At 40.2% G+C, this 26,677-nt stretch overlaps 1 protein-coding gene across 1 annotated transcript in view; it reads right to left on the bottom strand.

The window, feature by feature from the left end:
- LOC134658318 (uncharacterized) overlaps positions 1 to 26,677 on the bottom strand; it is a 45,645-nt gene extending 18,968 nt beyond the window's left edge. Inside the window, exons 1-11 of the mRNA XM_063513949.1 lie at positions 26,321 to 26,677; positions 16,914 to 17,151; positions 15,890 to 16,061; positions 13,127 to 13,298; positions 11,643 to 11,822; positions 10,288 to 10,439; positions 6,414 to 6,521; positions 4,179 to 4,324; positions 2,412 to 2,515; positions 1,839 to 2,004; positions 1,185 to 1,294 (exon numbers count right to left, since the gene is read on the bottom strand). Of these exons, the coding sequence (XP_063370019.1) occupies positions 1,185 to 1,294; positions 1,839 to 2,004; positions 2,412 to 2,515; positions 4,179 to 4,324; positions 6,414 to 6,521; positions 10,288 to 10,439; positions 11,643 to 11,822; positions 13,127 to 13,298; positions 15,890 to 16,061; positions 16,914 to 17,151; positions 26,321 to 26,420 (1,648 nt within the window). The 5' untranslated portion in view covers positions 26,421 to 26,677. The remainder of the gene's footprint in view (positions 1 to 1,184; positions 1,295 to 1,838; positions 2,005 to 2,411; positions 2,516 to 4,178; positions 4,325 to 6,413; positions 6,522 to 10,287; positions 10,440 to 11,642; positions 11,823 to 13,126; positions 13,299 to 15,889; positions 16,062 to 16,913; positions 17,152 to 26,320) is intronic.

Consider the following 26,677-nt stretch of genomic DNA (forward strand, 5'->3'; position numbering starts at 1 on the left):
TGTGAAACGTTATTCGACTAAACATTGCTTAAACGAAACAGTTACTCTGCCAAATGGAAATCGTCCGATAATAGTTCAGCTAGTTTACACAGAAGCGAACTGAACTGTATGTGAACCAAGAGTTTGCGTAACGTTAATCGACCAAAAGTTACATTTACAAATAAATGACTCTGCGAAACGATGTTCGGCGAATCGTTGTCGGCGAATCGATAATCTGCTTAAAGTTTCTCGGAGAATCATTAGGTACCCGCCGGCGAGTCAAATGGACCACACACGGCCTAGAAAAATATTGTTCCATTAGTTTATTTTGAACCTTATTGCAATCTCCATATAGTGGTAATAACCGGTAAAAACGGCCCAACCATTTTTTTAGGCAGGTAGAAGCACGTGCGGTTTTACTTAACAATAGACAAAGTATAAGCCGTTCGGGGTCTGTTAGAAATCGAGAAACTCTACAACAGATCCATCATTGATCAGAAAAATGTCTAGCGCTGGACAAACACCGAGGATCTCCAGAACATATTATATATATATATCGAGTATTTAATCACCTTCCAGCTGATATTAAGGCACTTGAAGGTAACCGATTCAGGGTAAGGTTGAAAAACTGGCTACTAGATAAAACATTTTATAGTCTGAAAGAATATTTTGAACATTAATTGGTACCTTTGTAAATCTTTGCATGTTATTTGAGTCTAGTTCATAAGTTAATTAAGTATTGCATACCCGAAATGGGTAACTGTTGAAACAAATTGTATACCATGATTACCATCTACAAATGTACACAGTACCGCAATAAATCATTCTTATTCTTATTCTTATTCTTATTCCCTCATGTCCTACCGATGCCCCGGTTGCATGACCCGGAGGACGTAGCTTGCGAAGACCGCATAGAGATAGGACTGACGATCTAACAAGAGCAGCCGGCCTAGCCAAGGTGACAATCGCTATCGCTACGACAACGAAACTCTTTGTGTCTCTATCACTCTTCCATATTAGTGCGACAGTGACAGTTGCGTTTCGATCGCTCCGGAGCGTAAGCGGTTGGCATGTTGACTACGCGGCCAGGCCAACTAAAACTAGGTCCTGGGATTCCCCTGATCTTTATCCAGGTAATATAATAAATTAAATTTATAGAATACTTGCAGACAAAATCAATAATAGTCGAAATTTCTATAACTTACATGCAGTGATGTTCAAATAACGGTTCTTGAGCCGGTTCTCCGGCCGATGGCTATAGTGACTTGTGTGACCGAGAGCAGCAGATTTTGCAACCACTACCTCGTACTCTTTGCTGTTAACAAACATAATACAATGATTATTTTTTATTACTAATGTGGCACAATCGCAATTGCCTAAAGTATGGTTCAGAAACATTTAAAGGTGCATCCACATTTAGACCGCACCGCACCAGTATGCAGAAACTCGCTATAGTTCGTTTTTTTTTTAGCATTAGAAAGAACTTGAAAGAAGGTAAGCGATATTGACATGTCTTTTAATTGAAAAACACTTTTTAAAAATCAATAACTATTACTTATGAAAGCAGAAGACTATAAAAGATCGTATTAGATTCATAATTGTTACATATTTACCGTAACTTATTTTTAAAATGTGTTTTTCAATTAAAAGACACATCAAGATTGTTTACCTTATTTCTAATGCTGCTAACGCTAACGCGCGTGTATACGACCAGTTCGGCAGCTCCTGCACCGCTAGCTCGTGAGTTAGGACTGAATTCACACAAAACGCCTCAATTTTGTGAGCGATTCGCAAATGTTACGCTAGCAACGTATTCCCCAGATCTGTACGGATTCTACAGATAAGATAATGCACAATACCTGAATCCGATATCTCCATCAGCGTGTAACGCAGCCACATGCTTCGGGAAGTCCCTGGCGCAAACCACAGGGTGCTGCGCGCCGCCGATGCGCGGCGGCTTGGCGGAACTCTCCGGCCCGGTCGGTGTGGGGGAACCCGCGGGCCGCAGTGGGGAGCAATTTACCACTGTACAAAATCGTAGTTAGAAATTAATACACGACTGAACCATTTCGAACCGCGTTTTCTCCATTTTCTCAAAATTGGTGAATGGAGGCAGGAAGCACTCGGCAACAAACAATCCAAAGCGTTTAAAGAGTTAAGTGACAACTCATCTTAATTCATCATCATCATATCAGTTCTTTATCGCCCACTGCTGAGCATATGTCCGTCTTCTAATACGCCCCTTGTCCCGGTCCTGAGATAATCTCATCCAGAAGTGACCCGCAGTCTTCCGAATGTCGTCCACTCAACGAATTAATCTCAAGATTGGCGTAAATCTTAATTACAATGGCATGAAGTCTTCCAATGGTCGTTAATAGAGTTGTAGTAAGTACTATACAAATTATACAAAGATATAGTGACTGAGAACTTACCAGGTTTCTTGTATGAGTTTAACGGCGCTCTGGCGGCTCTTTCGCCGCCTTCCTCGAGGTAGTTATAGGCGGCACTGATGCACTTGCTTAGACGGGACCTGCACCTGTTCAGAAAATGATCCTTAGTAAAACCAACTACAATGTCGCAGAGACATTAATATAAAAAAACCGGCCAAGTGCGAGTCGGGCTCGAGCACGGAGGGTTCCGCACCATCAACAAAAAATAGAGCAAAAAAGTCGTGTTTGTTGTATGGGAGCCCCCCATAAATATTTATTTTATTTTATTTTTAGTATTTGTTGTTATAGCGGCAACAGAGATACATCATTTGTGAAAATTTCAACTGTCTAGCTATCGCGGTTCATGAGATACAGCCTGGTGACGGACGGACGGACGGACACCGGAGTCTTAATAATAGGGTCCCGTTTTTACCCTTTGGGTACGGAACCCTAAAAAAGACTGGTAATTGCAACCAACGCCTTACTTAGCAGGTTTAGAAAACTAAAACATCCTGTTTAATGTCTATAAACGCTCAATACAGTAGACCTGCAATAGAGCATTTTTGCCAAAATAGGAAATTGCTCGGTGATGTATTGGATAAAACTTTTTGTTAAACTTTTTAAAAACAAGAGCTCTATTGCTGCGATGTACAAGTCAAGTTTAAGTATTTCATTTAGATGACAAGATGCCAAACCCTAAGAACAATGTTTTATGTGTGAATTTGCGTAACCTATGAGGCTGTGTTCGTTAATGATGCACATCGAAAATAATGCGCAAAAAATATCTCACATAGGACGATGTGAGATATTTTTTGCGCATTATTTGCACAACTTTGACAGTGTGTCTAGCGTATAGGGACGATGACACATGTTGAATTTTATAACAAATATTGTATAGCAACTATATACATAAACGCAATATTTCACCGGAAAAACGCAATTTTCTTGTTTTGTCCATAACTACAAGATGGGCTCCCAGAGACCTTGACGTCACGTTCCCTTACCGTTTTGTTTAGGGCGTTTCGCGAGTGAAGTGCGACTGTCGGCCTTTGACTACAATTTCTGACTTTTGTGTTACTTTAATGCAATGGGTCCCATATAGACATTTGATCCTAAAAACAAACCCGATCGATTGATATCATAAATGAAAAGTCATGTAGCCTATTGTGGGTGACTTTACTGTCTAAAGTCTCCGTCAATAGAACTTGCAAACTATGTAAACAAACAACGTAACTTTATCACTGTTTCCCTTTGAATTTTCACACCACCTCATCAAACACCATTGAAACCATACACATATACACTATTGAAACGGTCCGTTCCGTAAAATACATAAATATATAACTGTATCTTGGATATTTATTAAAAGTTTAAAATGGTTTCATAAGTTAGGTTATTAGAACCTGATGGAATGACGTTATTGTTTCTTTTAAATTCTACAATTGTCTATGATGGGTAGTGTTGTGACTAAAGTTTGTGATATAAACCCGCTACACACTACCCAACTCACGCTCTGTACCTACCGCCGCGGTTGTAAAATACATCAATACATCATTCTTAAGTACCAATTTGTTTTCTGATCGTGATTAAACAAATTAAAAATAAGTAACTACTTGATTTTACTTTAGGTATTTTATTATTCGATATGGTTTGGCATTAGTAAAGTCTTGCCCATCACTAGTAAATTCATCATTCAGAGACAATTTCCATATGGCGGTTTGTTTACATAGTTAGCAAGTTCTATTTTTGGAGACTTTATGTTGTACTTGCCTCCAGTAGAGTAGGGCAGCGCCGACGCAGGCGAGCAATGCGATGGCGCCCGCGCCGAGGATGGCGGCGCTCATGGCGGACTGCTCTAACTGGTCGCTCGGAGCTCGCGCCTCGGGGTGGACTTGGCACCACTCGGGGGAAACCTCCTGTCAACGGTACCACATTATACAGGGTGGAAAGATAAGTCGGGCCCTGGAGGGAAACTACCTTAAATCCTTAAGCTGGCTCATTTTACTTAAAGGAGACATTCCTTTATTTTTAAAAAGAAACAAAACTGCATTCAAAGTATTTTTCTTTTTTTCTTCAATTTGGCTTGTCGTAAAAAAATCTTGAGAAGTACTAAATATTAGATTTTATGGATATTTTGTACGACAGACGAGTGTAAGACCCAATGTTTCTTGGAGAAATGTTATCATTAACATTAACTGTATCGACTAGTAGAATAAAATTGCGAGTTTTTATTTTTTGGAATTTTTAGTCGGTTCGAGTCCCGGGCGAGGCAAGCGAGTTTTAGAAAATCTTTGAATGCAGTTTTGTTTCTTTTTAAAAATAAAGGAATGTCTCCTTTAAGTAAAATGAGCCAGCTTAAGGATTTAAGGTAGTTTCCCTCCAGGGCCCGACTTATCTTTCCACCCTGTATATCAAGTTAAATAGATATCATAGTAGTACACATTGGTGGAGTGGTAAAACTTTCATTTGCCTCAGTTGTAGTTAAAAAAAGTAAAGATTTAACCTCGTAAGGCCCAATGTGCATTACAATGTACACTCTGTTTCAATCAAATTTGAACCTTTCAAAAATTACATAAAGTAGCATTTCTTTTATTTCATTGTTTTCTAAAACAAACGAAAGTCATCCTAATAATAATAATGACTCCACGGCCGATTCGGCCACGGCGACTGCTTCAACTCCGTTGCTGTCTCTGGTGTGCTCGCAAGTGGCTGACGTAGCCGATCTTGTTACAAAAAGTTCGCGAACATTGCGGGCATGCGAGCACACCATTTGTGTAATTATAATGTATTGCCGCAGGTGGTCTGGATTTCGTCGCGCTTGGCATCCAGCTCCAAGCACCGTCGCGATTCATATTCAGTTACTTTGGCATTTATTGCAGACCGCCATTCCGCTCGTGTGGCTGCCTGCTGCTCCCATCGCGCGGGCTCTATACGACACTTTTTCATGTGCCGCTTAAGCACATCTTTGTACCTGAGGAATTGGCCGCCCTGTTTCCGCCTGCCCTCCTCAAGCTCGGAATAAAAGATGCGCTTAGCCACACGCTGGTCATTCATCCGCGAAACGTGACCGCACCACCGAAGCTGACGTCGCATGAGGTATACCTCGATACCACCCACATTTGCTCTACGCAGCACTTCGGTATTCCGAACACGATCAGACCATCGGATCTTCAGTATCTTGCGTAGGCATCTGAGGTGGAATCGATCCAGCACGCGAATATGGCGGCGATAAACGGTCCACGTTTCAGCGGAGTATAGAAGGTTGGGCAGCACGACTGCCATATACACGGATATTTTAGTGGCCAGTTTTAAGTCGTGCGAGCTGAGGACCTTGTGGTCTAACTTGCCAAAAGCTGCAGCCGCAGCCCCGATCCGGCTGTTAATCTCTGCATCAAGGTCGCACTTGGATGTTAAGGTGCTCCCCAGATAGCGGAACTTGTCTACCTGCTTCAGCTTCGCCGAGTCTAACGACCAGTGCCTGTTGACTGACAATGTCCAGCGACATCACCTCAGTCTTCTTGACACTGACCTTGAGCCCAAATCTGCGACAGGACTCGTCGAAGCTGGACATGAGCTGCTGCATGCCCTCCGGGGACTCAGTCACAAAGCACAAGTCGTCTGCATACATGATCTCTGTGATCACTGCGTATGAGACTTTTGTGCGTGCTTTAAACCTGGCCAGGTTGAAAATGTTGCCGTTAGTGCGATAGCGGACGCGAACACCTTCAGAGCATGTGAGTAAGACTTCTTTGACTACGACCGAAAAATACAACGCGAACAGAGTGGGTGCTAGGACGCAACCTTGCTTCACCCCGCACGTAACGGGGAAGAAGTCCGATTGTTCGTCGTCGGTAGCAACGCAGCACTCCATGTCGTCGTGTAGGAGTCTCACTAGCCTTACAAACTTTTTCTTCATCCTAATCTACTATACAACAAGGTTCAAATTAAAAATAGGGAAACTTTGTATGGTGGGCCTTGCGATGTTAAATAGATGCTGGCACTCACCTTAGGTTCGGAAGTGGTCCCGTTGATTAGAAGCAAGGGACTTGCCACGGACAGCGTGACTGCGTATATCTTGACTTCGTAGCGAGTAGCGTTCCACAGCTCCACAGACTGAGAAACAAAACATTATTCAAAAAAAAAAACAAAAATGTTTTATTTATAAACAGTGCTTATCACAGGTTACAAACTGAATATGACTTGTTATATACATGATTACTGACACTGCACAATACAAAAAATGGAACAAAAAAATTACCTGTGACCCCTACATTAGGCTAGGCCTGTATCGTAGGCTGACACAATAACAATTACCAAAAATTTCTCAGTCGCTAAAGAATTAAGGAATTAAACTATAATAGTAAGTAAAAGAATCATTTACAGATATAAGCAATTTGTAGGATAAGAAAAGCGAGTTTTAACATATATTTAAAAGATTTATGAAATGGTAATCATAGTTATAGGAGTGCGAATGAGTGTCTAAGTGTAGATATGTGAGTTAAGAATGTAGACCGGGATTTATTTATTTGATTATTGTTTCTGTTTCGTAATAGTTATTAAATAAATACGGTTGCATAATAAATACCCATCAAATTTTGAAGACAAAAGAGCTTTTTGCCAAAAACGTATTATATTCCAGATTCCAGTATGATAATTGAGTAGACCCAATCATCATAGTAATTACTTAATTGTACGAATTTTATAAATTGAACCAATCGAACTGTTCATAGTATTTGGGATGTAAAACAAAAACCGGCCAAGTGCGAGTCGGACTCGCGCACGGAGGGTTCCGCACCATCAACAAAAAATAGAGCAAAACAAGCAAAAAAAACGGTCACCCATCCAAGTACTGACCTCGCCCGACGTTGCTTAACTTCGGTCAAAAATCACGTTTGTTGTATGGGAGCCCCACTTAAATCTTTATTTTATTCTGTTTTTAGTATTTGTTGTTATAGCGGCAACAGAAATACATCATCTGTGAAAATTTCAACTGTCTAGCTATCACGGTTCGTGAGATACAGCCTGGTGACAGACGGACGGACGGACGGACGGACGGACGGACGGACGGACGGACGGACGGACGGACGGACGGACGGACGGACAGCGGAGTCTTAGTAATAGGGTCCCGTTTTTACCCTTTGGGTACGGAACCCTAACAAGGTTTAGTTCATTACGATCATCAGAACCTAGGTCTTATGACGTTATATGACCACGTTCTCTACAAGGCAAGAGTGATCAGGCAACTTTGCCACCCTACAGCACGACGTAAAGGAGGGTAATGTGTTTATAAACCAGTAACAATTTACTGTTTTGTCGTCACTTTACATTTGGTGAACTAACCGTCGATGTAGCTCAGTATAAAAAGATTAATCATCAAACGTTGATACCGTTTTATCCATATTTAGTGTTAATTTATCATAAGCCATTTAAATTTAATTTAATTAAATTTACCTGTTTCCTTATTTTACAATAACCTAAACGACCTTTAGCGCTCAGTTTAGAGTATGTTTTCTATGAGTAACTATTGCCATGTATATGTCGTAATCAGATCGTATAATCCGCCGTATTACATTACGGCTAGCCGTTTTCAAAAACAGGGGCGTTTTGAAATGCGGCGGTTCGACGATTAGCCGGATTGTCATTGCGATACGTTCTTCAATAAGGCGGCCTACGTTTAGCCGCATCGTATCTACTAATTATATTGTAGAGTGATCACTGATCAGTTCTTTCGGTCGCCTACGTAACCGGAGTTTGACAATGTTTGCAATTTAATTTATTTTTACCATGGTCCCACCGCACTACATGTGTTTCTTTTCCAAAACATTTCCTTCACAACTTAAATAGACGGAGCCCCGCATCTACTTACCTACCTACGCTTTTTTCCCCAAAGTGTAATGTTTTCACGGACGTCTCACTAAATAGTATGGCCCCGAATACATTCCCTGTTTTTGAAAACGGCTAGCCGTAATGTAATACGGCGGATTATACGATCCGACTGCGACATATATAAACATAATCTATTGTCGCTTCATGTATATAAAGTAATAACACTAACCCTGTTACAGTATTGTTATATATAAACACGCCTTCAGCATTTTATTATACAGTATTATTCACGTAAAAAACGAAATAAACCAACTATGACGCCGTTAAGAATACATATTTTCAATAGGGACTTTACCGTACCTCATTCTCTATTTACAACACTATTATCCTTCATGACAAAACTATTTCCCACATTAATACACTATTTCCCACACATATGCAAACAATTCCTTTATTTCTAAGCACTGTTTACCACATTCGAGGCACATGTTCACACGCCAACAATATTTAATTTTATACACAAAATACAAGATACAAATGCCGAAGTTAATGCCAAATAGCATTCTCTACCTGTCAACTATTCGGATTCAAACTCAAATTTGTTACTAAGGCCTTTCGTGAATTGCGAAAGCATACACTGTTAATGTATACAGGAAAACGGTATTATAATTGATTTTCCTGTATTTATTTCTGTATTTAGGTTGACTTCATGTCGATTTTTGTAGTATGTTAGAACGTCAGATGCATGGAACGGAACGCAATTGGAATCATAATATGATAGGAGAAGTATTGACGTAAAATAAATAAATAAATCTATAAAGAGTGAATAAAATGACACACTGATGAAACGTACTTAAAAAAATACGACGCTGTTTTAATTTTGACCTCCTTTGTCCGATTTAAATAATTCTTATTTTGAAAAGGGTCGCCCATATGTGTTGTTCTTTGTACGGGATAGATATAGAATTAGTTATTTACCATACAAGTGCGAAAAATAGGAAATTCTCAACGAGTGGCGATAAATTAAAACACCGAAGGGAGTGTTTTAAATCTACACGAGTTCCGAATTACGTATTCGCACGTGTGTAAGGCTGGTTTTAGTGTCACGCGGACCGTCCGTGCGGGTCGCTCCGCACCGGACCAATATGTACTAAGATCAGGGAGCGTTTTAGAATGCTTTCTCATACAATTTGACGGTGCGGAGCGATCCGCACGGACGGCCCGCGTGACACTAAAACCAGCCTAACGTCTTACAGTACATATGGCCCTTTACATTTTCGACATAGTTACGTAATGTGCGGTAAAGTAGCACCATAATATTATTTATTTATTTATATGAGCCTAGTGTCCCACTGCTGGGCAAAGGCCTCCCCCCTCCCTTTCCAGGTATCCCGGTCTTGACCCGTCTCCCACCAGTTCCTGTCAAAGGCGTCGATATAATATTTTATCTACACACATGTCATTAGTGCTCTATAATGCGTTCAGAAACCGTAGGAAATGATAAGCTTTATTACAACCAATTTTACTATGAGAACTTTCTTATCTGTGGTAGTAGGAAAATTTGTACTTTAATGTACGAGTACATATGTAACGTTATAGATTTTTGTAAGGTTATGAGTTTAAATTTGGAACAGCAGCCAAAACTCAAGTGGGTCTCTATTCTAGTATCCATAGATATTAAAACAGTTATCGATACGAAACGTCAATTTAGTATGTTTTTTTAATTAAAACCGCACGATATTTGATGTCGAGTGACATGAGAATAGGGACTTCATTCTTTTGTCTAGGAATTAAAAAAAACTACGGCATGTGACATGCGTGAAAAAAGTTTTCATTCGCCGCCATTTGACGTACAGTTTATCTTTTAGTTCGTTTTAAGTATGTGTTTAGATAAAGTAGTGTATGTAACTGTACATAATTAGGCATTAAAACACTCGTGTGATCCTTTTAAGAAACTCACTAACGTTCGTTTCTTAAACCCACACTCGTATTTTAATGCCTCTCATTATGTAGCAGTCACATAAACTACTAATGTACTGTAAATGATACTTACGACACTGATGGTAGTTTCGATGTCGGCCTTGCTGGTGGGCAGTTTGAGCCTGGTTCGCGGCTGCAGTTCGGGTATCTTCCTCAAGGTCACCACGTACTGGTCCAAGGTGTTGTTGTACTCGAGAGGTTGTCGCCATTGGAGGTACAGGACACCTGAACATTTTAAAAGGTATCATTCTGAATGAAAACAAGCTAATTTAGAAAAATGTCAAACTCGATTGGTTATTCAACTATCAGGATAGATGTATATATTTAAAAAAAAAAGAGGGTATGATAGTCAAAGAAATACTAATCTTAAATGTTTTATTAGGAGGTGTATCGAATTAGGAACAGTGTGATTAGGGAAAAGTGTGGACTGAACGAAGATGTAGTGACAAAAATTGAGATAGGTATGTTGAGAATGAACGTGTAAAGAATGAGTGAAAGAAGACAGACAAGAGAGTGTATAAGGGAGAAGTAGAAGAGGGAGTTGGAAGGGGCGGACCTAGGCGGACTTTCTCTGATCAGATCGGGGAAATCCTGAAGAAAGGCCAGGTCAAGAGCACCCTAAACCGGCGAGCGTGTATGAGGAATGTTATGAAAGTAACGGAAGCGAAAGAGGTATGTCAGGATCGAAGCAAGTGGAAATCCGTGGTCTCTGCCTACCCCTCCGGGAAATAGGCGTGATTATATGTATGTATGTATATAGGAAATACTTAGTGGCATAGACTAGGAATTCTCTAGACAGAGTTTAGAGCAATTATTTCATGAAACCGATGCTGCCAAAGATACCGGGGTGCGGGGGACGAGGTGAGCGAGTCCCGTGCCGTGATTAGTCCGTTCAAAGACACGGACGTCACACAAAGACACTTTGACTCGAAAATGGAGTAAATCTACCGTATATTTGTGGCAGAGGGGGTAGCGCTACTATGCTCAGTCTGGAGGATGTCTTGTCTGTGCTTAGTGGTAACTTACCATTGGGCTGGTCGCAGGTGAGGTTCATGATGATCGGGGCTGACGGCGGTTTGACGTCAGTAAGGACGTATAAGGGCGTCGACGCGTCGCCCAAAAGCTCTAAAAGGTCGGACGACTTCACGCCATCTAGTGAGAAACTATAGAATGCTCGTACTACCAGCAACAATTTTAACTGATTACGAGTAGACCTTATTTCGTAGCAACCAGGTTCATAAATAGTCAGGAATGTCGACTATAGTAGCCAGCAGTCCTTTCCTATCATATTTTATCGTTACGCCTTACCATTTGGCTGGTGACTTGACGCTGACTACTGAGAAATTGTAGAATGCTTACACCTAGATCTAGGTCATGTAGTTGAAGCATTTCCCTTAGAAAGATACTTAGTGGTGACTGGTAACTTACCATTGGGCTGGTCGCAGGTGAGGTTCATGATGATCGGGGCTGACGGCGGTTTGACGTCAGTAAGGACGTATAAAGGCGTCGACGCGTCGCCCAAACGCTCTAAAAGGTCGGACGACTTGACGCCATCTAGTGAGAAACTGTAGAATGCTCGCACCCAGATCTTGTAGGGAGTGAAGGGTTCTGGAAAGGTGAAAGAAAGCGTTAGTTTTTTTTTTTATTCTAACTTGAGTTATAATAACCCTCTACTTTCGTTAGATTTCTGTTTGACTCTCGGCAAGTATTTATAAATAGTAAAGTAGTACCTAGGTTATTGGGTGCGATCGTAAGTAAGACAGTTAAACCAATTATACCTACCGTATATTATACGTTACTTTTTATGCTCCTAGCGACCCGTCCCGGCTTCGAACGTGTTATCAAATTATACATAAACCTTCCTCTTGAATCACTCTATCTATTAAAAACCGCATCAAAATCCGTTGCGTAGTTTTAAAGATTTAAGGATACATAAGGACAGACAGCGGGCAGCGACTTTGTTTTATACTATGTAGTGATACTAACACTAATACTACTATAACTACTATAAGAGATTACAAGCTTCGCCGCGTAGCGTGCAACAATAAATTACGGAAATGTGAAAGCAATGCGTTAGATTATGTAAACGATCATTACTTAATTCTATTTTTTCTTACGATAATCTGGTTAAGTTTTTCAATCGTTTTGTTTGTTGTAAGTACTATAGTAATTTTGCCTCCGTAATTAAGTAAACGATTATGTTATTTAATATTATTATTTGTTACGATCATTGACGTATATCTCAGCCGTAAGGTTCGTCCTTACGGGCACTAAAAATGGTACTAGTTCAGCGGTGTCACTCACGAATTCGAGCCAATCATGCAGTCTAACGCAACTAGTTGCGACCAATCGCGCGCGTCATGCGAACTTATCAACCAATCACGTTGTAGCCGCGTCACACCGACTGGCCCCATGGTTACGACAATCTCGTTAAGTTGTTCAATCGTTTGGTTTATTGTGTAGATTACAAGTTTCGCCTCATACCCGGTGTAGCGTGCAATAGTAAATACCGGACATGTGAAAGGCAGGCGTCGGATTAAGTAAATATAACGATCATTATGCACGAGACCACATCAAAGAGGAATCCAAACGCCGACAATCAATGCGTAACTTGGGTAACTTCCTCGCAGTTCATCATTATTGCAAATATATACTTGTTGAAAACACATTTTGAATGCAAATTTTATTAACAGACAATTATCAAAGCCAATACTTATATGCTTAACCAATAAATTCTTTGATGTGTTAACCATGTACTATTTCCAATCTCTTGTGATAAATTGGTCATTTTCTATCTATTTAACTAGATTTGGTTATAAAATTCAACATGTGTCAAATACCCTATTGCTACCCCGCCGTCTATGGTGCGTACAATAAAGATTTTATACTACTACATACTACATACTACTTACTTAAGTTCCTCAACTTAAACCCGACGACTTTCCTCAGCTTCCCAGCCGTATTGAGCAGCGTCAGATTCCTAGTCTTGGTCGAATAGTCCGCCATCCCCAGATCACTAGGGAAATAATTCATCTTCTTCACATCAGCGGAGCTAGGGACGCCGATTACCGGCGCCGCGTCAGCCTAAATGAATAAAATAAAAGAAAAACTGTTTATTTTGGGTGGATCAACTATTTCTTGTTGTTATTCTGTCTGGTCAGGACAAGCGCTGGTGGCCTAGCGGTAAGAGCGTGCGACTTTCAATCCGGAGGTCGCGGGTTCAAACCCCGGCTCGTACCAATGAGTTTTTCGGAACTTATGTACGAAATATTTGATATTTACTAGTTACTTTTCGGTGAAGGAAAACATCGTGAGGAAACCGGACTAATCCCAATAAGGCCTAGTTCCCCCCTCTGGGTTGGAAGGTCAGATGGCAGTCGCTTTCGTAAAAACTAGTTCCTACGTCAAATCATGGGATTAGTTGTCAAGCGGACCCCAGGCTCCCATGAGCCGTGGCAAAATGCCGGGATAACGCGAGGAAGAAGAAGATTCTGTCTGGTCAGCCAAGAGACAATAGTAGCTTAGTTTGCTAGAAGACATTGTACACCACCTTCTTCTGACACGCTTGGTAGATGAACCTCAAGGGAAAGGTTTTATAAGTATCACAAAAAAGCGTGTATGGTGAGTTTAAATGCGCTTTCGTAAAAACTAGTGCCTACGCCAATTCCTGGGATTAGTTGCCAAGCGGACCCCAGGCTCCCATGAGCCGTGGCAAGATGCCGGGACAAACGCGAGGATGGATGATGATGATGGTGAGTTTAAATGCCTAAAAATCAGGTTTTAAAGATTGAGTTAGGAGAACGTAACCATGGCAACGAGTGACAAGAAAAAGTTGATTCCCATTTTACCAAAAGTGTACTTACAAGATTAACCTATGACCGCCACAGTAGGCTAGGCTTGTCTCGCTGAGTCAGATTGAAAATAATACTAGTTAAATCCTACGCTGAAATTTTGGTTTTCTAATAGGGAGTTCCCTGTTTATTGGCGGGAAGTGTTAATGTCAAGTTTAAGCTTTTGGACGCCCATGGCGGATATATCAGCTCCGCAGGTCCAACGCCAAAGACGAATTAATCGGTCACATACCACAGAGCAACATAGACCTACGTGCACATGCATAAAGTTCAATTTCAGTTTTGACACTTCGGTGACGTGCCGTCCGAGTGACAGCTTTTGTGTTTGACACGGCGTCGAAAAGGTTAAGCTTCCAATGTAGCCCACAAGATGGCAGAACCTACAATATTATCATGCCGCGATCAGAAAGGGATTAGAAATAACAGATTTCCATACACTTACGTCAAAATCAATATGAATTGACAGCTATCTCAATCCCTTTCTAATCGCGATTCAGTAATACACAAAAAAAGGCGGCCAAGTGCGAGTCGGACTCGCCCATGAAGGGTTCCGTATTTAGGCGATTTATGACGTATTAAAAAAAAACTACTTGCTAGATCTCGTTCAAACCAATTTTCGGTGGAAGTTTACATGGTAATGTACATCATATATTTTTTTTAGTTTTATCATTCTCTTATTTTAGAAGTTAGGGGGGGGGGGGGGGGACACACATTTTACCACTTTGGAAGTGTCTCTCGCGCAAACTATTCAGTTTAGAAAAAAATGATATTAGGAACCTCAATATCATTTTTGAAGACCTATCCATAGATACCCCACACGTATGGGTATGATGAAAAAAAAATTTTTGAGTTTCAGTTCGAAGTATGGGGAACCCCAAAAATTAATTGTTTTTTTTCTATTTTTGTGTGAAAATCTTAATGCGGTTCACAGAATACATCTACTTACCAAGTTTCAACAGTATAGTTCTTATAGTTTCGGAGAAAAGTGGCTGTGACATACGGACGGGCAGACAGACGGACAGACAGACGGACAGACAGACGGACAGACAGACAGACATGACGAATCTATAAGGGTTCCGTTTTTTGCCATTTGGCTACGGAACCCTAAAAAGGTACGTAAACTGTAGGGTAGCAATGGGCGAGTCGAGTTATCTGATTCGAATAATTCGGATAACGGATGAGTTAATTCGAATCAAGACTATTGGCAATTCGAATCAAATCGACCACTAGCTAACTCGGCGAATGAATCGCTAATTCGCCAACTCGCCGAGCCGAGTCAACGCTATCACATTGCTACTAAGGCCATTCAAAAATAAACCTTAATATCGTAGCCCGAAGGCTCTTTTTACAACAACTGCCGCTCGATTCGCCGTCTCAACTCGAGTTGGTACTATGACCATTCAAAAATAAACCTTAATTCCGTGACCCGAAGGTTATTTTTACAACAACTGCCGCGTAACTCGCCGTCTCAACTCGCTCCGCGACTACAGGTGCCTGTGACCTTGTCGCGAACCACGCATATCGTCGAGTCGAGTCAACTCGATTTTGAATTCAAATCAGCGGCCGAATCAATTCGAATGATTCGAATTGAAAAAAGTGGACTCGTCACATCGCTACTGTAGGGGGCAGCACTAGCTTGTTTATTCAGGATTCAGGCAACAAGATGGCAGACCATCCAACGCGCACGGCCCCTATATCTCGTAGGTACTAAGTAATACATAACATGTAATACACATATGAAAAGATTAGAGTATTTAATATCAATAACAGGTTTAATCTAAACCTGAACAATGACAATTTAGGTCGAGTAAAAAGTTTACATACCTTTGGCTCTCCCTGCTCGTAATAAAGGACATAGGCGATTTGCGTGGCGTCCTTATGCGGGTACGCCGGTGTGAACGACTTCTTTACGATTTCTATGTCGAGTTGTGTGTCTATACCGTCCGTGTGTTCCGAGTGAATGTTGTGCTCTGTGGCGTTATCTTGGCGACGCTTCCTAGAAACAAGAAATTAATTTGCTATTAGTTAGACCAAGCTACGTGGCAGCGATTTTGACAGCCCAGACGGTGCAAGTGTTATTTTAAACGTCAATCTTCTATGAAATTATGACGTTTAAATAACACTTGCACAGTCTGAGCTATCAAAATCGCTGGCAACTTGGTCTAACTCTAGAAATGTGGTACAGAGATTGAGTCCGTCTAACCTAACTTTGCACTAGAATATAACAAACTGAGGGAGTGTCATTATAAACGTTAAATTTTCATAGAAATTTGACATTAGTGATGACATTACCACACTTTTCCATTGCAAATGGCATACAGAGTTATCGTGGTCCGAATCTAAGGTGATAATATGCATTTTCTTAATAATTTAGGCATTCATATTGTTTTTTTTTACCTAAATTACTCTTTAAATTATTTACATACTATCATATCGTCATCATCGCATTATAATAATTAGTAAAAATCATTACATAAAATACAAATCGGAGTACCCTAACCCTTACATATCATTAAGTGGAAAAACATGGTAGTTTTTGACCTTGTAATATTGAAGATTGAAGATTTTCACTGTAAGTGTCATAAGGGACTCTACGAGTTGGCTTCGGCTCCGCGCCTCCCAAATGCCCGGAAGCCCGGAACACAATTGTTCTTAACCCTTTAACCGCCGTAGACTGATATATAAGACATACAAAATCGGACTCATTTCGCCGCGGTCTGATAAATAAGACAAAACTTCGTGTAACTTCGTACCCCCCGGCGACAAGAGCACGCTCGATGACGTATTCTATGACGTATTTAATGTATATAACGTATTCTATGTATATTTATACAAATATAAATCATACCTATGCCTATGCGAGCGCAGGTCTCGTTTCCGCATGCCGTTCAAAATGTCCAACGACGAGAACTCATCATTATACTTGAGCTGGTCTTTCTTGTACCAGTCGAATTGCGCCGGTTGGTCTCCCTGGACCTCTCTCTTCGGTTCGGGGTGGCGGGTGAAGTTGTTCGGCGGGGCCCAGAAGAGGTGGATGTCCTCCGATGTCACTGCCTTCGCGGTTAGGTTCTGTGGCGCGGACGGAACTGGAAGAATATAAGGTTCATTAAATATAACGTTAATACAACAGGTTTCTTCTAAGAACCCTTAGGGCTACCCCACACTAGTGTCGCCCGAGTCCCGAGCGTCGGCGTCTAGTCAACTCTATGGCTGCTGCTCGACGCAAAGTTGGCGCAACTGCGCAGCGACGCCATTTTCCATAACGCTGACTAACTCGCCGACGCTCAAAAGCCGTTAGTGTCGGGTGGCCTTTATTCTAAGTACTAAATAGACTTCGTGGTTAATAATGCAATTCTTCTCAAGAAACTCAATTAAGTTAAATTTGGGGAAGACATATAATATTTTGGGTTGGGAGGAGTTGTGCACAAATCACGCGAGGTGTTTTCGGCTACTTTTTGACCCTCCCCTCTCCCCCTTGGTGATATTTGGTGAGGTTTTTGGCTACCCCCATAATATACACTCAAGAGCGATAAATACGAGTTACGAAGCATAGGATTTCCCTACATGGCCCGTTTTGTACAGTTAATAATTTGAATTAATGGTTATTGGCTCGTACCAATGAGTTTTTCGGAACTTATGTACGAAATATCATTTGATATTAACCACTAGCTTTTCGGTGAAGGAAAACATCCTGAGGAAACCTGCATACATCTGCGAAGAAATTCAAAAGGTGTATGTGAAGTCCCCAATCCGCATTGGGCTAGCGTGGGGACTATAGCCCAAACCCAGCACCGTATATAGGCTGAATTATTATTTATTATTCTTTTATTCAATTAGGGTCTTAGGTTAGGGTTTTACAATGTGAGTATAAAAGTAAAATATAAAAACACTTACAAAACATTACAAAAAAATGATAATAATAATAATTCATTTATTATTATTATTAATGGTTATTAGACGATTTGAATTAAATTTTCTAGGGTATCGTAACATTCGTAAAACATTTATTACATACATCATATAATAAACCAGCACATTCATTTCATAATAAACCTCCTTTATTATCCGACACTTGCAATATTTTTTTTACGAAATGGCCAATATTTAAGCTTAAACACATTTGTGGTCAGAATAAACCTTGCAGTTTTCCTCTTTATACCTCAGTTGACCCTTGAAAGTGGATCAAGACTAATTAGACTCACTTTCGACTTAATGACGTATGCGTTAAGATTCATATTTGAATAGTTTTCGCATTCGATGCATATGTAATGCGATGAGTCAGTCTTAGCGTCACGAGACGAGATTTACCTAAAAGCTTTTGACCCAGACTTATCTATATCAATAAAAAATAAAATGTTGTTTAGTGGTAACGGCATTTCAACATGAGAACGGCTCGGATTTGTTTGGATTCTGAGTTTTGTGATGAGATTTTGTGGTTTCGTATTATGAGGTGAGTAAAGAACGGTAAAGTTGGCTGAAAGGTAAAATATTTCGCAAATATTCTATCAAGAAGACGACTTTTATTGAGTTTCAATTAAAAAGTTTTCCGCCGTCGCTCTATGCAACATTTCCATTTCCACTTAGATCAGGGGTCTCCAAACCCCGGCTCGCGGGCCAAATCCGGCCCGCGACACGTTCCAATCCGGCCCGCCGATACCCAAAGCGAGTGCCCACTGTCCGGCCCACGGGAGCCAGGCTCCAGGGGTTCCGCATTCATTGAGAGTGGAAGTGTTCCTAACAGCAGCAACCAGACATCCTCCCCCGGCGAAAAACCTGACGGTGGCCCGCGCGAAAATTTCTGAGGGCAATATGGCCCTCAGGTAAACAAGTTTGGAGACCCCTGACTTAGATGGTTGACTTGACACTGCTCAACTCTGTGTTTCTCCAGAAACTACCTGCTTCGCACAGCTAAACTATGGAAAGTACTTTTGCCCGCGGGTTTTCGAACCGATACTACCTTCTAACCTTCAAGAAAAGAGCGTACTCTTGTCTTAAAGGCCGGCAACGCACTTGCAACCCCTCTGATATTGGGCGATGGTATTGTTAACCATCAGGCGATTAGTCTGCCAGTCGTATTCCTTCTATCACTAGATAGTATAAAACAAAGTCGCTTCCCGCTGTCTGTCCCTATGTATGCTTAGATCTTTAAAACTACGCAACGGATTTTGATGCGGTTTTTTTAAATAGATAGAGTGATTTAAGAGGAAGGTTTATGAATAATTTGTTAACCCATGCGAAGCCGGGGCGGGTCGCTATTAGTTATATCATAAAAATCCAACGAATATCATTACAAAGTGAATAATTACGTCGGAGCATATGTCATTCAACTTATTCTAACGACTGAACACGTTAATATCCGTTTAGCCGTATAGGCTTGGGGACATATATACATACACGCATTCAAAGACATTTCTACATAGTTACTATAGGCAAACTAGAACGAGTAGTCGCGTAACCTACTCCCCGAACTTGTATAGGGCGCTGCGCTTGCAACTTTCCGCGATCGCATCGAAAAATACAAAACATATAGTCGACCTCCAGTATAACGACATACAGACGACGTCAACGATAGGTATACATTTTATGCCTTAATACAAAGGATTAAGGTGCAGAGCGTAAAAATATTTTCACCACACCAGCTCGTAAAGGATCTCTTAGTTTTTCTAAAACCGATGAGAACGTTGAATAGAATAGAATAGAGAGCGTTTATTCGTGACAAAAAATAAAAGAAAACAACAAGTAACACAACAACATAATAGCCACGAAATGGTCTCGACCATGCTAGCCTGGCTAGGCTAGCGCTGGTCTTCCGTCGGGGCCATGATGATGATCATGATCGTTGCTATTTATCCACAAGGGTAACAAGTCATTTAATGCGAATTTTGAGTTGTTTCCTCATGTTGGCTGGTAGAAATTATCATGATTGTAAGTAAATGATTAATATTTAATAGCGTTCATTTGGTTTTAATTTGTAATTAATGTTTTACAGTTAGTGTCATTTTCCTCGGGTTGGTGACGTTGGTGTGGTGAAAACTTTTGTGTTTGCTCAAGATCACTTTTTAAACCACTCGCAATGTTTGTGGTAAAATTTTGGGAACTTTCGCTTGCTCGGTTATCAATATTAGCACGACGGTTAAACAAAATTTTGCCCCCTTGTAAAACAAATAAGTATTGACGTCGTCTATACAATCTGAGTTCAAATTGATACTGGTTACACTAACGAAGTGGTGAATGAGAGCCCAGTTGACACGCTTACCAAGTTGGTTTGACCCAGTTTAGGATGGCAACATTTATACCGATATCATAAAAGGCAGGATTATGCGGCTGCATAAACTGCAATTACGTGTTTGACAAGACATGTCGAGTGTAAGAGTTTTTTGTGCCAACGTCGACATAGTTTGAGTATTCGTAAACCTTACTGTAAAGATAATAAGGTCTGTATGTATACTCTGTATGGGCAGTTGAGAATTTCCCTGTTAGTACAGGTAAAAAACCGGACAAGTGAGAGTCGGATCGTCCACCGAGAGTTCCGTACTTTTTAGTATTTGTTGTTCTAGCGGCAACAGAAATACATATCACTGTTCAGGAAATACAGCCTGGTGACAGACAGACAGACGGACAGACGCACACTGAAGTCTAATAATAGGGTCCCGTTTTACCCTTTAAACCCTGAAAAGTACGAACCACCTAACATTAGCTAGTCTACGTGTTGCTTTAATGTTACTGGTTGGTATTTGTTTTTAAAACTGATAATGGCGCGAGAGCTTACCTATAGGTATTGAAAGCAGAGAAAGCAAAGAGTTTCCACATTGAACCACGAACGTAGCAATTCAATAAGAAGTATTTTGAGCATCGTGGCAATATCAAGGCACTATTAGACACAAAAACTTTATACACTAGCTAGTAAAAGCATTAGCGTTGTCTTCCTCCATTCTCTAAGCTCTATACCTACCGGGGGCCCGTTTCTCAAAAGCTTGTAACTTGTAATAGAAGTGGAAAGCTGTCAAAAAGTGACTTCCACTTGTATTACAAGTTACAAGCGTTTGAGAAACGGGCCCCAGTGGTTCTAAAGGGGCCCACTGATTATCAGTCCGCCGGACGATATCGGCCTGTCAGTTAAACGCAAAAGGTGACGGTTCCGAATAACACAGGCCGATAACGTCCGGCAGACTGATCAGCAGTGGGCCCCTTTAACCGGTGGCCCCTGGTATAAATATTTATAAACCAATAAGTATCCAAAAATTAAAAAAAATTGCTCTCTATAGTAAATCTCCAGATATATCGCCACGAATGTTCTACGCGGAAACGCCGTATTCTGAACAAGAATTTTAAAGGCTGTGTTTTGGCTATGTTAAATTGATCAAGGGCCAATGCCAAAGAGGTAAACAACACCATAACCCAGTTAACGAAGGCTAAGAACAGTCTGTATTGACTCGAGACAATGGTTGCACAATCCATTGTGCTAAGTCATTGACCGACCAAAAACAACGCCATCAGGGCGAATATGGAATTCGGGTCTGAGCCACGGATCACTTTACTTAGGTGTATTCCCATTTGTCCCCACCCCACCTATATAGGTAGGTATGAGACGAGGACAAATGGGAATGATTTATATCACTACATAGTATAAAACAAAGTCGCTTCCCGCTGTCTGTCTGTCTGTCTGTCTGTATGCTTAGATCTTTAAAACTACGCAATGGATTTTGATGCGTTTTTTAGGGTTCCGTAGCCAAATGGCAAAAAACGGAACCCTTATAGATTCGTCATGTCTGTCTGTCTGTCCGTCTGTCCGTCTGTCCGTCTGTCCGTCTGTCCGTCTGTCTGTCCGTCCGTATGTCACAGCCACTTTTCTCCGAAACTATAAGAACTATACTGTTGAAACTTGGTAAGTAGATGTATTCTATGAACCGCATTAAGATTTTCACACAAAAATAGAAAAAAAACAAAAAATTTTTGGGGTTCCCCATACTTCGAACTGAAACTCAAAAATTTTTTTTTCATCAAACCCATACGTGTGGGGTATCTATGGATAGGTCTTCAAAAATGATATTGAGGTTTCTAATATAATTTTTTTCTAAACTGAATAGTTTGCGCGAGAGACACTTCCAAAGTGGTAAAATGTGTGTCCCCCCCCCCTGTAACTTCTAAAATAAGAGAATGATAATACTAAAAAAAATACATGATGTACATTACCATGTAAACTTCCACCGAAAATTAGTTTGAACGAGATCTAGTAAGTAGTTTTTTTTTATACGTCATAAATCGCCTAAATACGGAACCCTTCATGGGCGAGTCCGACTCGCACTTGGCCGCTTTTTTTAATAGATAGAGTGATTCAAGAGGAAGGTTTATGTATAGGTAATTTGTGAACCCGTGCTAAGGCCGGGGCGGGTCGCTAGTATTTTATATGAAGCGCTTATTCCCATCTGTGCCCGGTGGGGACAAATGGGAATACACCCTTACTTACTAGGTGGAGAACATTGAAGCTCCCATACTTATTTAGCACTAGCTCCTGCCCGCGTTTTCGTCTGCTTAGAATAAATACTTCCATTGTAAATTCTACCCCTTTTCCATGTTCAGTTCCAAACGCCCCATTTCGCATACAAAATTAGCCGGTCTAGTTTCTGTTATGTATTAACGCATGATTTCAGAATACGGAGGATCATTAAAACAGCTTAAGCGTGAAGAGGTAACAGACGGACAGACACACAAACAGACAGTACTTTCGCCAGGCGTGGCTCACTCCGCGATTTCGTCACGTCGCAACAAGTACCTACAAGTACATCCGTCCTACACCAATTTTGGTGTCTAGCCATAAGCCGCGCGTGGCGCTTGCGCCACCTAGCGGTCATATCTGTCGTAATCGTAACAGAAGCGTTTTGTTAGAGAGTGAATCTTCTGTACCTAGTACCTTTATTTATTCTGTGCTTTCGCATTTAAAATATTAGTAAGGATGAGATATCATTTTATTTACGTTACGGTTAAATAAAGAATTTTCTTAAAACTTTTTTATTTTCTTTTGGGCGTTGTTTTTTTAAAACTTGCCAAGGTAAAACAACATCCAGAATCATACCTGAGCCCACACTCTAGTGCTTTGACAATAGAGGCGTGTTCAGATATTTGTGAGCACCTCGGCCACAAGTCTTTTAGCGGCCAAGGGCTGCACAGTAGTTAACGAAGTCAAAGCCACACTTTGTTAATATTTATGACTTTATCAGACATTGTCGTTTGTCAATATTACATACAAAATAGCCAGGGAGGCTCACGGGCCGCAAGTGAGTAAGAGGTTCGCGGACCGCATGCTGCCCGCGGGCCGCATGTTGCCGACCGCTGATATAGAGTATAGTATAAACCAGCCATTCTCAAAGTGTGCTCCGCGGACCCCTAGGGCTCCGCAAAGACTCTTCGGTTTCGCCCAAAAATCTGCGAAAACTTTCGGCCGCGCCTAAACTGTGTTTTCGGGTAATGTCCGATCGAAGTTTCGATTTCAATTTTGGCAGGTTTCGGCGTAAAAACCATGTTTGAAAACAAACGAACCTTAGGCCGAAGCAGGAGCAAAACCGAACCCAGTTTCGGTTTCGGCGAAAATTTGGTTTCGGTTAACAGTCTAGACCAGCGATCGGCAACCTGCGGCCCGCGGGCCGTATGCGGCCCGTGAACCTGTCACTTGCGGCCCGCGAGCCACCCTGGCTATTTTGTAGGTAACATTGAGAAACGACAATGTCTGATAAAGTCATAAATATGAACAAAGTGCGGCCCGCGTCAACTTCGTTAACTACTATGTGGCCCTTGGCTGCTAAAAGGTTGCCGACCGCTGGTCTAGACTAGACAATGGTACTAACAGCAACAATCTTAACTGACCTTATGTCCTGAAAAACCTTGTCTTTGCAATAAGGCGTAACCTGACCTTATGTCTTTGCAATAAGGCGTAAAATATACCAGTAAGCAAAGTAACAAACATGAATAAGGTTAATGACATGGGTACTTGGCACAGATTAAATAACCATAACAATATCATTATCACTTTGTTTATCACTCTATCACTGATAATTAGTGTTAATGAACGTTTTGATTTCTGTATCCTTTACATAATGATTTTTTTTTCCTTATAATTTAAAGTGCTTCAAAATAGACATACCATTTATTATCAACTATTGACTATTTTTTAGCTGATATTCTATTAATTAATACCTAAATTTACAATAAATTTAAATAGAAGACTGACTAGTTGTAGTTCATATGCACAGTCGCTATCACTATCAGATATATCAGAGTGGCTGAGGTGCTCAAAAATATCTGAACACACTCTGTAACACCTTAATAAAGGACAGTTCAGATATTTGCGAGCACCTTGGCCGCTCCGATATATCTGATGGTGACTGTATCTATGAAGGTTCCATTTTTATCAGACAAATCCTAGTTTATCAGTTATAGCACAGATTATTTGTATTAATAAACATGTTTTGACTTACTTATTTGATGCAGTTTATAGATTAATTCATTCATGATGTTAATAATTTTGTAATGGAGTATAATATAGGTACTTAACTCATGTTAGAATTAGAAATAACTGCAAAGGTAAGTCTAAGTTTCCAAATCAAGCATTTGGTGTGGTAAAATGTTGGGTGTAAAACTGAGTAAAATAATCATGCTACTTCAGTTTATTTCATTATTATACTACATAAATATCCGCATACAAACTTCTGCAGAGTTTAGAGTGTTATTTATTTAATGTATGGCATATAATAATACATTTTTTTTTATTAATTAAAATTAATTAGAAAAATTATAAGTTAGCAAAAGTCTAACTTATAATTTTTCAAATAAATTTTTCCTGAGTAAGCAACTGCTTCTTCTGCATATTACAATTAATATGCAGAAGAAGCAGTTACACTAGATACACAGGACATGTAGATTAGAGACAATTCTCTAATCTACATGTCCTGTGTATCTAGTAAAAAGCATACTTATTTAAACCAGGGATCGGATACCGGTATATTTTGTATAGGAACAAAAACAGTTATTAAAATATGGTTATTTCAAAGTTTTTGCAAAAAACCAGTTCATATCCCTAATTTAATCAACTTATCAAAGTTTTAGCACAATTTGTTGTAATGGACACAGGTTAATCTTACCCAGTTCAACCTAGTCTTCAACAAAACAAAGCTTCTACTATGTGTGCAGTAAATTTTTTTTTTTTTTTTTTTATTTATTTATTACATACACACAACCATCGTTACAGGCTAGGTATCCTAATTCGACAGTATGGAATTTGACACACAAGAGAATAAAAAAACAACATAGGTACATTATTACAAATTACAGTAACACAGAACATATAAAGTGGCCTTTGTGAATTCGTTCAAAGAACAGAAAAACAAATCTAACTCAATCGCTACTCGATTCAGGGTTCGAATTGCGCGCGTAAAGGGGGCCTGGCGAAGGAGTTGGTTCGAGCGCGCGAATATACCTATAAAATACCTAATATACCTATAAGAAAATATACCTATAAACTCACCAAGCATCTATAAATTGAGGAACTAATATTTGTAATCATCACACAAAGAAAAACCTTAAGAACGGGATTAGAACCCAAGACCACAAGCTTCAAGGCAGGGTTATTACAATTATTTTAAGGCATCTAAACTATGTTCACATGCTGGCAGTGTTTAATATGTAAATTTTATTTTACATTTGTCGCCTGATATGACCAGACTTGCCAATAAGAATATGTTGTGATTTATAAAATAAATATTTTATTTAAGTAGTTTAACTCGTCCGATCCCACGACCCGAAATTCCCGAAAACTAATTTTGTCATTGTCTCCCAGTATGGCTAACCATTTGAGCCGTGGGAGTTGAAGTGGGAGGTTTTGAAATTCGTGGGAAATCTGGAAAATTTATTTACGGCTCATATTTGAGCTCTTGGGATAGGACATATTTAACATTATTTGAAAATCTTTTTTTCATACTGGTGACCGATTAGAACAATTTTAGACATGCTTCATTAAGAGCATTAAAGGTCGCACTGCCGCGACGATGGCAAAAGAGGTCATTTAATTAATATTTTACTAACCAGGCACGCAATACGCAATACATTTGCAAATAATATTACTCAGCCTCAGACACGGGATGAGATTGACAGATACGGATGTTCCGGAGAGGCGTGAACATCTCGATGCGACGATAAACACACATCTCAACCACTAATCTACACTTAAAACACTTAATAAAGATAACGTTACTCTTTACTCACCGTAAATTTCCTTGCTTTCGTTGTAATTAGCTGCATTATCACAATGAACGCACAAAATAAATATAATAAAAATGGCTCCTAACATACACCGAATATACATTTTATAGCACTATATGCACGCAGGAACGTGCGCGAATTGTTAAAGGGCATCCATAATCCACATTTTCACTTAAATAACGAATAAATATGGAAATAATCCACTTAATAAGTCAAAAAATCCGTAAATTAAAGTAAGCTGCCTTCGCTCGAGACCCCGCCGTCTGTCATTAGTCTTGTCAATAAACAATTAATGTTGCCATATAAACTCTAATTTATAGCTTCGCTAGAGCTGTCACAGCAAAGAAAGCAGGTGGCATC

This window comes from Cydia amplana, chromosome 22 (assembly GCF_948474715.1).
Source record: "Cydia amplana chromosome 22, ilCydAmpl1.1, whole genome shotgun sequence".
NCBI classification, from domain to species: Eukaryota; Metazoa; Arthropoda; class Insecta; order Lepidoptera; family Tortricidae; genus Cydia; species Cydia amplana.